The following is a 12,214-nucleotide window of genomic DNA, read 5'->3' on the forward strand; positions in this document are numbered from 1 at the left end:
CACACCATAGATTTGAACATAATGCGTTATAATGCTTTAAAATAATTTGAATTTGCCCTCCCTTCCAAATAAGTAAGTGTCCTTATAAATGTCTCGCCCGTATAGGATCGAGCCCCTCTACAAAACGATCCACTCTTGGCTTGAATCCTAACTTGATCGAAAGAAATCTCGCAGGTATTGAACTCCAGTAAAATTCAATTTCGTTCATTGACGATGTCAAATAAATTTCTTTAAAAGAGTATAAAATATTAGATTGGTATTTCACTCTTCTCATTAGCATGTACCCCAAAGTTAAAATGATGCGCATTATTTTGCATGAAGCAAATTTTCTAAGTTTACTGCACGTAAAAAAAAATCGTATCATTTTTAACTTAGACTTCTTGTTTAGCCACTAAATTCTCACTTCTCTACAAAGAAGAATAATAATACGCGTACATCACGGTCACTTGAACGGTAACCGACGTAAAAAAAAATGAATCTCAAAATTTATTATGAGGCAAAGCCTCATCCTGGTATCACTAGAATTTTTTGTCTTATTATTTATTTATTTTCCACAATCAATGTTTACAATGAGGTGTTTTAATTGAGTAACTATGTAATAAGTATTGAATGAAATCATTGCCTCGCGCTGGCTTCGCTCGCAGTTTTTCTTTCGCGTGTGTTCAGAAATAGAGAGGTTCTGTACGCTTTACATTTTCTGAGCTTCGGCTATATTGTGATGAGACGTGCTTCGTACCGTACCGTGCGTACTCTCGCGAGAAGTGTCTACTGGAGGTAAAGTTTATTGGCTATTCAGATAGCGTGTTGATCAATACCATCAGTCATAAATTTTTTCAAGCGACCGGTAGAGGTAACCGTGACTGGTTAGGTTAGTGGAACTGCGAATAAAATTGTCCATTCATCGAATAGCCGAATCTAAATTTCTCTTTTTCCGGTGAAAACTAGTCAACAATATTTCGTAACCGGCCAAACTTAAGGTAGTTGTAACCATTCATCGATTTAAGAAATAGAAAACATGTACCATTTTTCTATTGAGTTATAGAAACACGAGTGGAAGTTTGGGAAAAAAAGTGCAACACGAGAAATGTTGTGGGAACACGAGCCGCAGTGTTTCCACAGCTTTTTCGAGTTCTCCCAAACTTTCACGAGTGTTTCTATAACTCGATAGAAACACGGAGAACATGTAGGAGCGTACTTTGTACCGCCAATATTTAGAATAAAATGAGTTCCATCTTTGTATCTCATTTGTAGTTTGATCCTAATGAAATCTCAAGAGCAGACGAAACCGGTCGATTAATAAACTCAGTTTTACAAAATCATTAGTTGTTGCTGCGTGCTGCCCGCAAGTATTCTAATTGAAAAAAGATCTATAAATAATTGTAGTATAATAAACCGGAGATGAACGTCGGCCTCATGGGTCACCAAGTTTTCAAGAAGACTTTCCCGAATCTCTAAAGCAAACACACTAAGTTCTAGGGATTTGAATTTAACCCAGCTAGTTATTCTAGTGTGTTTTTCGGTGTCGGAGTTTATTAATTTGCATTTGGTCATTATTGTCTCAATGCAACGACAATTGAGAGCGGGGAACAGAAACGCTTTTCGCTTTCTTACAAGAAAGCTACGTTTTGCGCCAAATTGTTACGGAAACCGCTGCTGGGGTTGAGAGAGTGAATAAAAAAGGAAAAGTACCTCTTCCCGTAGTAATAATGAAGGCAGATATATGTTGGTTGTTCATGATAAAGAAGTAGAGGATAGAAATGATTCTAATATTTCTACAAATACGCTAAGAATTGCGTAACATGGAAGTTTCTCTAGACACACATGTTGCGTAATACCAATAAGAGTTGTGATCAGATTAATAAGATAGATCTTTATTGTGATCCGCAGGCGTTCAGAGCTACCTTACACTCGAAAAGTTAAGATGGCGCTGAACTACCGCTGGAGAATGTTTTTAAACTTTGTTTGATGATTGATGATGATGATTGCTTGATGATTGATTGTTGACGGACACACTCAAAAAAGCAAACAAGGCAACTTACCTGCACCACTAGCGTTACCACAGTAACGAAGATGGCAATAAGGCGGTTTTTGTAACTCATACACGAAGAAAGCTCCACAGTTCCTGACTCTTATATTGTTACTCAAGTAACAGCAGTTGGTTGACCCGTCCCAGTAATAATGCCAGTAATCATAACAGACTTTACGAGTGACCACACCTTCAGCGACTGTCGGGTGTGTGTCATTAAGCCAACCTGGATATTGAGTACCGCAGTAATTCGTGGGAACACATTTGTCCGCCATCTGATTTCCGGCAGCTCCTTGGAAACGATACCAACCTGGTACCAGGTCATCCCTATCGCATCTATAACTGCTGGTGTTGACCACTATTTGTCCTTGAGCGCGGTCTGCTTCACTCAGGATTGTGTAATTTTTACATCCATCTACTGTATATAAGGACACATCAGTTGACTACAGTAAACGACAAAACTGCATTTCTTAACTGAACTGTAGTGACAAATAACTAAAACAAAATGAGTGATGAGTGAAAATGACAAAAGCGATCATTTCGGATTGTTGACATTGTTCAACACCTTTTTATTTGGACACTGTCTGCTTCACTCAGAACTGTGTGATTTTTACGCCGAGTTAACAGAGCCTGCCTTGCATCAAAGTCCCGGACTATGCCCGGAGCAGGGATTGACGCTCTTGGAATTAAGTGACACATCACGAATTTGAACATAATGCGTTATAATGCTTTAAAATAATTTGAATTTGCCCTCTCTCCCAAATAAGTAACTGTACTTATAAATGTCTCGCCCGTATAGGATCGAGCCTCTCTACAAAACGATCCACTCTTGGCTTGAATCCTAACTTGATCGAAAGAAACCTCGGAGGCATTGAACTCCAGTAAAATTAAATTTCAGTCATTGAGCATGTCAAATAAATTTCTTGAAAAGAGTATAAAATATTAGATGGATATATCACTCTTCTCATTAGCATGTTACCCCAAAGTGAAAGCGATGTGCATTATTTTGCATGGAGCAAATTTTCTAAGTTTGCTGTACGTAAAAAAAATTGTATCCTTTTTAACTTAGACTTCTTGTTTAGCCACTAAATTCTCACTTCTCTACAAAGAAGAATAATAATACGCGTGCATCACGGTCACGTAAACGGTAACCGACGTAAAAAAAAAGGAATCTCAAAATTTATTATGTGGCAAAGCCCCATCCTAGTATCACTAGAATTTTTTTGATTATTTATTTATTCTCCACAATCAGTGTTTACAATGAGGTGTTTTAATTGAGTAACTATGTAATAAGTATTGAATGAAATCATTGCCTCGCGCTGGCTTCTCTCGCAGGTTTTCTTTCGCGTGTGTCGAGAAATAGAGAGGCTCTGTACGCTTTACATTTTCTGAGCTTCGGCTATATTGTGATGAGACGTGCTTTGTACCGTACCGTGCGTACTCTCGCGAGTAGTGTGTACTGGAATTAATGTTTATTGGCTATTCAGTTGGCGTGTTGATCAATACCATCAGTCATAAATTTTTTCAAGCGACCGGTAGAGGCAACCGTGGTTGGTTAGGTTAGTGGAACTGCGAATAAAATTGTCCATTCATGGAATAGCCAAATCTAAATTTCTCTTTTTCCGGTGAAAACTAGTCGACAGTATTAGGTAACCTGCTAAACTTAAGGTAGTTGTAACCATTCATCGATTTAAGAAATAGGAAACATGTACCGTGTTTCTATCGAGTTATAGAAACACAAGTGGATGTTTGGGAGAAAAAGTGCAGAACGAGAAATGTTGTGGGAACACGAGCCGCAGTGTTTCCATAGCTTTTCCGAGTTCTCCCAAATGCAAACTTTCACGAGCGTTTCTATAACTCTATAGAAACACGGAGAACATGTAGGAGCGTACTTTGTACCACCAATATTTAGTATAAAATAAGTTCCATCTTTGTATCTCAGTTGTAGTTCGATCCTGATGAAATCTCATCAGGAGACGAAACCGGTCGATTAATAAACTCAGTTTTACAAAATCATTAGTTGTTGCTGCGTGCTGCCCAGAAGTATTCGTATTTCAAAAAAAAGATCTATAAAGAATTGTAGTCTAATAAACCGGAGATGAACGTCGGCCTGATGGGCCACCATGTTTGCAGGCAGACTTTCCCGAATCTCTAAAGCAAACACGCTAAGCTCTAGGGATTTGAATTTAACCCAGCTAGTTATTCTAGTGTGTTTTTCGGTGTCGGAGTTTATTAATTTGCATTTGGACATTATTGTCTCAATGCAACGATAATCGAGAGCGTAGAGCAAAAACGCTTTTCGCCTTTTTACAAGAAAGCTAAGTTTTGCGCCAAATTGTTACGGAAACCGCTGCTGGGGTTGAGAGAGTGAATAAAAAGGGAAAATTACCTTTTTTCGTAGTAATAATGAAGGCAGATATATGTTGGTTGTTAATGATAAAGAACTAGAGGACAGAAACGATTCTGATGTTTCTACAAATACGGTAAGAATTGCCGTCGTAACATGGAAGTTTCTCTAGACACACATGTTACGTAATACCAATACGAGTTGTGATCAGATTAATAAGTTACAGCTTTATTGTGATCCGCAGGCGTTCAGAGCCACCTTACACTCGAAAAGTTATGATGGCACTGAACCACCTCTGGAAAATGTTTTTAAACTTTGTTTGATGATCGATGATGATGATTGCTTGATGATTGATTGTTGACGGACACACTCAAAAAAGCAAACAAGGCAACTTACCTGCACCACTGGCGTTACCACAGTAACGAAGATCGCAACGAGGCGGCTTTTGTAACTCATACAGGAAGAAAGCCCCACAGTTTCTGACTCGTATATTGTTACTCCAGTAACAGCAGCTGGTTGACCCGTACCAGTAATAATTCCAGTAATGATAACAGACTTTACAAGTGACCACACCTTCAGCGACTGTCGGGTGTTTGCCATTGAGCCATCCTGGAAACCGAGTACCGCAGTAATTCGTGGGAACACATTTGTCCGCCATCTGATCTCCGGCAGCTCCCTGGAAACGATACCAACCTGGTACCAGGTCATCCCTATCGCATCTATAATTGCTGATAACTATTTGTCCTTGAGCGCGATCTGCTTCACTCAGGACTGTGTAATTGTTACACCCATCCACTGTAAGTAAGGACACATCAGTTGACTACAGTAACGACAAAACTGCATTTCTTAACGAACAGTAGTGACAAATAACTAGAACAAAACGAGTCATGAGTGAAAATGACAAAAGTGCTCATCTTGAATTGCTGGCATTGTTCAATACGTTTCGTTGAGTACGGTCTGCTTCACTCAGATTTTTGCAGTTTTTACACTCAGTTTACACAGCCAACCTCGCATCAAATTCCCGGATTATGCCTAGGACCGGGGTTGGCGCTATCGGAATTAAGTGACTCACTATGAGGAAATTTTACAATATCCAATTTGACAAGCGCGTTTTTATGTTTTAAAAAAAATTCAATTTGCCGAAATAAATATGCAAATTAACTTATAAATGTTTCGCCGGTATCGGATCGAGCCTCTCTACAACACGATACACTCTTGGCTTGAATCCTGACTTTCTCGAAAGAAATCTGGCAGGCAATGAACTCCAGTATTATTACATTTCGTTCGTTGAGAATGTCATATAAATTACGTGAAAAGAATGTAAAATGTTAAATAGATATTTCACCCTTCTCATGAGCATGTTACCCCAAAACGAAAATGAGGCGCATGATTTTGTGTGAGGCAAATTTTTCAAGTTTGCAGAAGGAAATACTACTCTTTGTGTCGGGCAATTTCACTAAACCGTCAATACGAAACTTTGGAAAGCATAATCACGCACAAATGGCACTTTTAAATACGAATACTCAGAGATGTATTCAAGGAGCCACCCTTGATCTGTTATAGAGAAAGAAAATCACTGAAATACGTGCTTGTAAAAGCAAAACAAAGGCTTTGAGCAACACAGTAGCCACACAGCATGAGTCGCGCGGACTCATGTGTCATTAAATCAACCCCAGACGGTACAATGATCGCCACTGGGCTTATTTTCAATATTATTTGTATGATTGAGCTTTCAAATAAGCCAAAAGTAGCCTGTACACAATTTACAAGGCTTTACTGGGTTATTTCCTCTCGATTTATACCTAATTAATTTTGTAATACTTTCAGACCATTACGCGATGTAAATTTCACAATAAACCTCACGCAAGCAACGGCTAGCTTTAAAACGGGGAACGGGGAATCGGGGAATGGGAATGGGAATGGGAATGGGAATGGGAATGGGAATGGGGATGGGGAACGGGGAACGGGGAACGGTGAACGGTGAACGGGGAATCTTTAAAATGGGGAATCTTTAAAAGCGGGAATCTTTAAAATGGGGAATCTTTAAAAGCGGAAATCTTTAAAATGGGGAATCTTTAAAGTGGGGAATATTTAATAGCGTTAATCTTTACTGAAAAGTGAACGAGAATCTCTCAGTTTCCCACCGGAAGCTATTTATTCTCTCACATGTATCAACTCAACAGGTACACAGACGGTTGTGGAATTTATTCATTGTAATTTTATTGCACGCTATTAAAGCACATCGATTTCGCGGGATAGTGGAGCGGTTCAAATCTCGATTCTCACTCTGAGATCCGCTAGACCGACCAAAGAATCTAACCGCCTGGATTTATCTTAACTACGGACTGTGACGTTTAGTTTCGCAGCGATGGATATTTGTCGTAGCCTCATCATGTGCTAATGGAAGGACTTACGACTTAACGACAAATATATGGCAGGGAAAACACGTTTTTGATTGTTTAATTGATAAATGAACAGTCCCCTCAGATGACGTCGCTAAAATTCAAACTACAAAACTATTAATCATCCTGAGATTTTACTTTCATGATGTTTAAGAGCAGCTGAAAACTAATAGTCATACAAATTTTTGCTCCAAGTGGGTTCTTGGTTTTGTAATAGACTGCGCTTGAATTTCTAATCTTTTGCGTGACGCGGCATTTACATGACGGGCAAGAAAGCTGTCATGTTGGTTAAAAGAGTGACTTATTTCGGGGAATTTGGCTATCTGAACAGTTCATGTATTAGAAAAAGTATTATTTTTAAAATGTTTTTGAGTTCCTGAAGAGATAAATTCACGCTTTTGTAGCAAAATTCAGTGACAGATGTTTCTGTTGGTTTCCGGCCGCCATCCGGATGGGCGCCAGCATGGCGTCTCCATCAAAATCTCTATAAATTTGGGTAAAAAAATTCTCCGCATGTCTTGCGTAAGAAACATTGCTGTGACCTGAATCTTAGCGAAAGTCATTGCATATTTACCTTCTTTCTCTTCAAGATTCTGGACTTTATCGTTTGAACTGTTTTGATTTTGATTTTGTTTATTTTGAATGGCATGACACTGAAAACCGGCAATAAAGCAATTCGATGCTCGATGCCCGAACGAAGTGACGGCGAATTTCGCGTATAATCCGTCATTGCGTGCTTAATGATACCTCTTTCTACGCCATGCAATCATGCGAAGACAATTTCAAAGTGCCCATTGCATTCACTTTAAAGAAGAAAGAATCGGTCGCTTTGAAGGTCTTCCACAGTTTAAGTGGAATGATCTCGGCGAACAAGATGTGATAGGGGAAGGGTCGTTTGAAGCCGTTTTTATCACAAAAACCAGGAAAAAGGACGGAAAGTCAAAACAGTGGTTGACAAGAAATCACCCGCTTTTAATAAAGATTCCCCATTTTAAAGATTCCCGCTTTTAAAGATTCCCGCTTTTAAAGATTCCCGCTTTTAAAGATTCCCGCTTTTAAAGATTCCCGCTTTTAAAGATTCCCGCTTTTAAAGATTCCCCATTTTAAAGATTCCCGCTTTTAAAGATTCCCCGTTTTAAAGATTCCCGCTTTTAAAGATTCCTGCTTTTAAAGATTCCCCATTTTAAAGATTCCCCATTTTAAAGATTCACGCTTTTAAAGATTCCCCGTTTTAAAGATTCCCGCTTTTAAAGATTCCCCATTTTAAAGATTCCCGTTTTTAAAGATTCCCCTTTTTAAAGATTCCCCGTTCCCCGTTCCCCGTTCCCCGTTCCCCGTTCTCCGTTTGCATGTTCCGATTCCCCGTTCCTCAAATATTTCACGGTTATTCAAACAAAAACTTACATATTCCACATATCAACATTGCCCAAATCCATTCGCGATAAAAACGACGACGAAAAAGCGTTGATATCTCTCAAAAATCGTTTTCTTGTACCTCGAAACAACTTATTGCCATACATTTCCTTCTAGCGACTAGCAATGTTTGCCCCCTGACGATTCCAGAGTTCTTCGCGCAAACACGGGGATCTGATTACTGGCAACTCATTCATTACTTGGAATGACTCCAGAGGTCTTGGAATGGCCTTACTTGATTGAAGCTGTCAAAAGGTGTCTGGTAATTTTTTTTAATTATTTCTTTTCTCATAAAATTATTCCTTTCCTCAAAGTTCATAATAGCCGGTGAGGGAATGGTTATGGAACCCGACAAGTGATAAGTTTTTGGTCGCTTTTTTGGCTATGGTTTACTTCCGATTGGGATCCGAACTAACCAACAGAAACGTTTCGGTTCATGAAAACAAAGCATAAGATTATGCACAGTCGTGGACCTTCCAACATAAATCTTGTCATCTTTGTTTGTTCCTTTGCCTGGGCTTTATAAACATTTCCCTCTATTAACAATGCACTGTCGGAATAGCCATTAGAGAGGCATTGTTGTCGCTGATTCAATTAACACTTGGTCAATCTACAAACCCGAACAGATTTCCGGCTGTTGTTTAAGCCGTTGTTAAACAACAGCCGGTCGGAAATCTATTCGCAGGCTGCCTTAGCAGAGTGAAGAGATGTTAAACTGCAATGGGACAGCAGTCCCACAATAGGATTAAAGCGGTTTACAACTATGGTTGCTAGTAAAAAGCGGATGAAATATCCGTAGATTTGAATAAATAACATTATTTCCCTTTCCAAGCGACCAAAAATCAGTATCTCTCAGGCATAAATGTTCGATTTCGCAAAATGCTAGGAATCATCAATTCGTAAAAGTGCTCGATGAATATTTCCAACTTTGGCAGTATAAGAAGGATTACGAGAGATGAATTTGAAAAATTTAATCCAAAATTCTCACGGGTGCGCCTTTGGCGACTCGCCTCTGGCATTCAAAACACTGGAGAAAGGTCCATCCATATCCCGCTTTCATCCCCTATGTTTAGGAAATGTTATGTCGTTAAACAAAGTACTGTTCTATCATAGCACATAGGCAGTGTGCAGTCTGTTTCGAAGTCGGATAGGGATTATTAGGTGAGACTGCAGAGAGTGCAGGTATGAAAATCAAATTGATATGACATGATACATGTACGAACAGGAATACACATCACATTACTTCTCGATCTTGGTTAAGAGAACCACCAAATCCAGCTTACCTGAGGGAGATATTGTAGAAGCCATTACGATATTGTCATAACTGGACAGCTTTAAAATATAAACTGTGCATAGCAGCACAAAACGAACTTTTCCGTATGCTCCCATCGTTGCTTTGGAATGTTTACTGTGTAATGTAAACTGGGATGAAGTCCGAAGACTTATAGATCAAGTGTAGGCTATGAGAGAAGAATGGGGAGAAGTAGAGGGAAAGGTATTTTTAGAACGACTGTACCGTGACTTAGGTCATAGAGGTTGACTAAACATCATGCAAGCCACGTCATTCAGTCCTGAAACGACGGTGCCTCTGCAAACGTCTGAGAATACCTGCAAATAAAGTTGCTGTAGTAGTATATAGTAGACAGCTAGCATTCAGTCGCAACATTCCCATTCAGATGTCCTTTCAGTGTTTTCAGTTACAAATGATACTGTGCTAACCCTCGCGTAAAAACTAAGCGCCTCAAGAACCTCCGGGCAGAAATTTCCCACTATGATTTTAATACCCAAAAATATAAGAACCTGTTTAGCCAAGCGAGATCGAGCAGGTTCTTATATGTGGGTTACAGTTAAATTATGAACTGTTGTTATAGAGACAACACTACATATACATTTTGTAATCACTTGTTTTATGCTTAACGTAATACACTTGTGAATAAATTCTATATATTTAAGGACCAAACTCAAGTTTACTATTTTTCTGGTAATTAAAAACTATATGTCCTTCACAGAAAGTAAGACACAAATAAAGAACTTAATTAGCCTACATTGCCAATAATTTCCCCAAAATAAAAAAAACCTATTTTGCCAGACGGAGTTTAAAAAAAAAACATAGGTTGTTACACGCGGGTTTTTACTGCAATCATTTTCTGAGGGTCTGGATGGGATGCTGGAAAATCAGTTATCAGTTAAAGTTTCGTTGATTTCTCAGCTATCGGTAAATTTTTGCAGATTTTAGATCTGACCTGTCAGCTAGAAATCGAGTCATTTCCCAGCTGACAGTTAAGAGTGTTACCAATTCTCAGTTACCGGTCAAACCTCACAGACTCCCTTATTGTCATCACCAGAGGATTAGACGGACACTCGATCAACTTCAATCCTGGTCTTGAATTGCCATGGTACCAATTACGATAACAGCATTGTGGTTTGCATCTTCCCTTACTTGTGTAGCAGGAGATTTTTCCCTGCTAAAGAATTGAGCGAGAGGTGAGCGAGAGGTGGCCTGCTTCTAACCAAGATCTTTATATCAAGTGGATCAGGACTTCGCTCAAGGAGCAAGTCATTTTATTTGTGGCCTTTTCTCGTGCAGTTACATGCAGAACTCCAAGATTGTACTAAAAGGCTATTTGTCATATATGGTTTGCAGCCAAAAGCATTTGAACAGTTCAACCTAGTTTACATAGTTAAAAGAATAATTCTCAAGTGTCGCATTTTTACAACATTAACTCTGAGGGCTTGGTTCTAACAGCAGGTTGCAAACAGCTGTGTGATTGGCTTTACGATCTCAACATCGAGATTCTTCCTAATCAGAGAAATATCTATGTTTTACTAATAAATGTCCCGTGACATTTGCTTACCACCAAGTACGGCCATTTCGACTCCAAGCAAACTGGACTGGATGCCAATGACGTCCCCAAGTTCCCCGAAGAAGTTGACTGAAAATGCATTCAGATTAGTGCTCGGTAAACAGCTGAAGTTTCGTATGTCCTACAAGTAACTTAAGAATAAAATCAGTACCTGTACAGCTAAACAAGCGTGAAAATGCGTGAAAATGGAAGAAGACGAAAACGAAGAAGAAGAGCAGGAAGAAGAGGAAGGAGAAGAAGAAGAAGAAGAAGAAGAAGAACAACAACAACAACAACAACAACAACAACAATGTCAAAGCATCAAGAACTTAATTAACTATGAAGATCATGTCTTATTCAATGTGGAATATGCATCTTCTAAACTCCAACTAAACATTCGGGATCTTTACAGACAGAACATTTCTTGATATCAAAGATGACGACAGCTCAGTGTGACACTCCAGCGACACTTTACGAGGAAGAAAAATTGATACTCTGTAAAATCAGAAAAATGACAAAAGAGTCAGTACATTGGCACAAAGCTTGTCATAAACAGAAGATACCTATTGTTATAGAGTACGGAAATATACATTCTGCAAAACCAAGGAAATAGCAAGAGAGTCAATACATTGGAACAAAGCTAGTTATAAAAAGGAGAAACCAGTTTTATCAGTTTCAGTGATTTGTATTCTTTACACTGAGGACGCATTAATCCGTCCAGATGGATCATGCGTCTGCTGTTTTATGCGTCTACGACGAACTAAGCATCGGTTCGAGCTGCACAAGAAAAGAAAATAGTTAGCCCTGACGCCGAATTATCTGTCCTCTGCCTGACTTCAGTGCTGCAGACACGTTAAAACCTCCGGACGCATAATTCGTCTGATGCTCGTCTTTTACATCCAGACGGATGACCCGTCGCTGCCAAGACGCACTAAGGCAGATAGCTCGTCTTGACGTGTAATCGCTCTTGTGTCTGTATTATACTGAGACGTATTACCAGACTGTACGCGCTAAAACTCTCGCCCAAGTCCGTCTAGACGGAATGTGTCTCAAGTATAACAAAGAATCAACAACAGTGAATGTATCGCTAGTGGGCCTCATCTCGAAGTACGCTAGCTGCGAAATAGAGATCCATTGACGATATTATTTAAAGCGACGATCAGATATTGATCTTTCTGCGATA

The 12,214-nt window shown here is 39.2% G+C and overlaps 1 protein-coding gene across 1 annotated transcript in view; it reads right to left on the minus strand.

The window, feature by feature from the left end:
- LOC149096538 (uncharacterized) overlaps positions 1-10,624 on the minus strand; it is a 28,193-nt gene extending 17,569 nt beyond the window's left edge. The window contains exons 1-3 of the mRNA XM_089280653.1: positions 9,472-10,624; positions 4,770-5,168; positions 2,040-2,444 (exon numbers count right to left, since the gene is read on the minus strand). Coding sequence (XP_089136779.1) covers positions 2,040-2,444; positions 4,770-5,168; positions 9,472-9,577 — 910 coding nt within the window. The 5' untranslated portion in view covers positions 9,578-10,624. The remainder of the gene's footprint in view (positions 1-2,039; positions 2,445-4,769; positions 5,169-9,471) is intronic.
- Between the last annotated feature and the right edge of the window lie 1,590 nt (positions 10,625-12,214).

The sequence above is a fragment of the Orbicella faveolata genome, unplaced genomic scaffold (genome assembly GCF_042242905.1).
Source record: "Orbicella faveolata isolate gen_17 unplaced genomic scaffold, um_ofav_v1 contig_48, whole genome shotgun sequence".
In the NCBI taxonomy this organism is placed as follows: Eukaryota; Metazoa; Cnidaria; class Anthozoa; order Scleractinia; family Merulinidae; genus Orbicella; species Orbicella faveolata.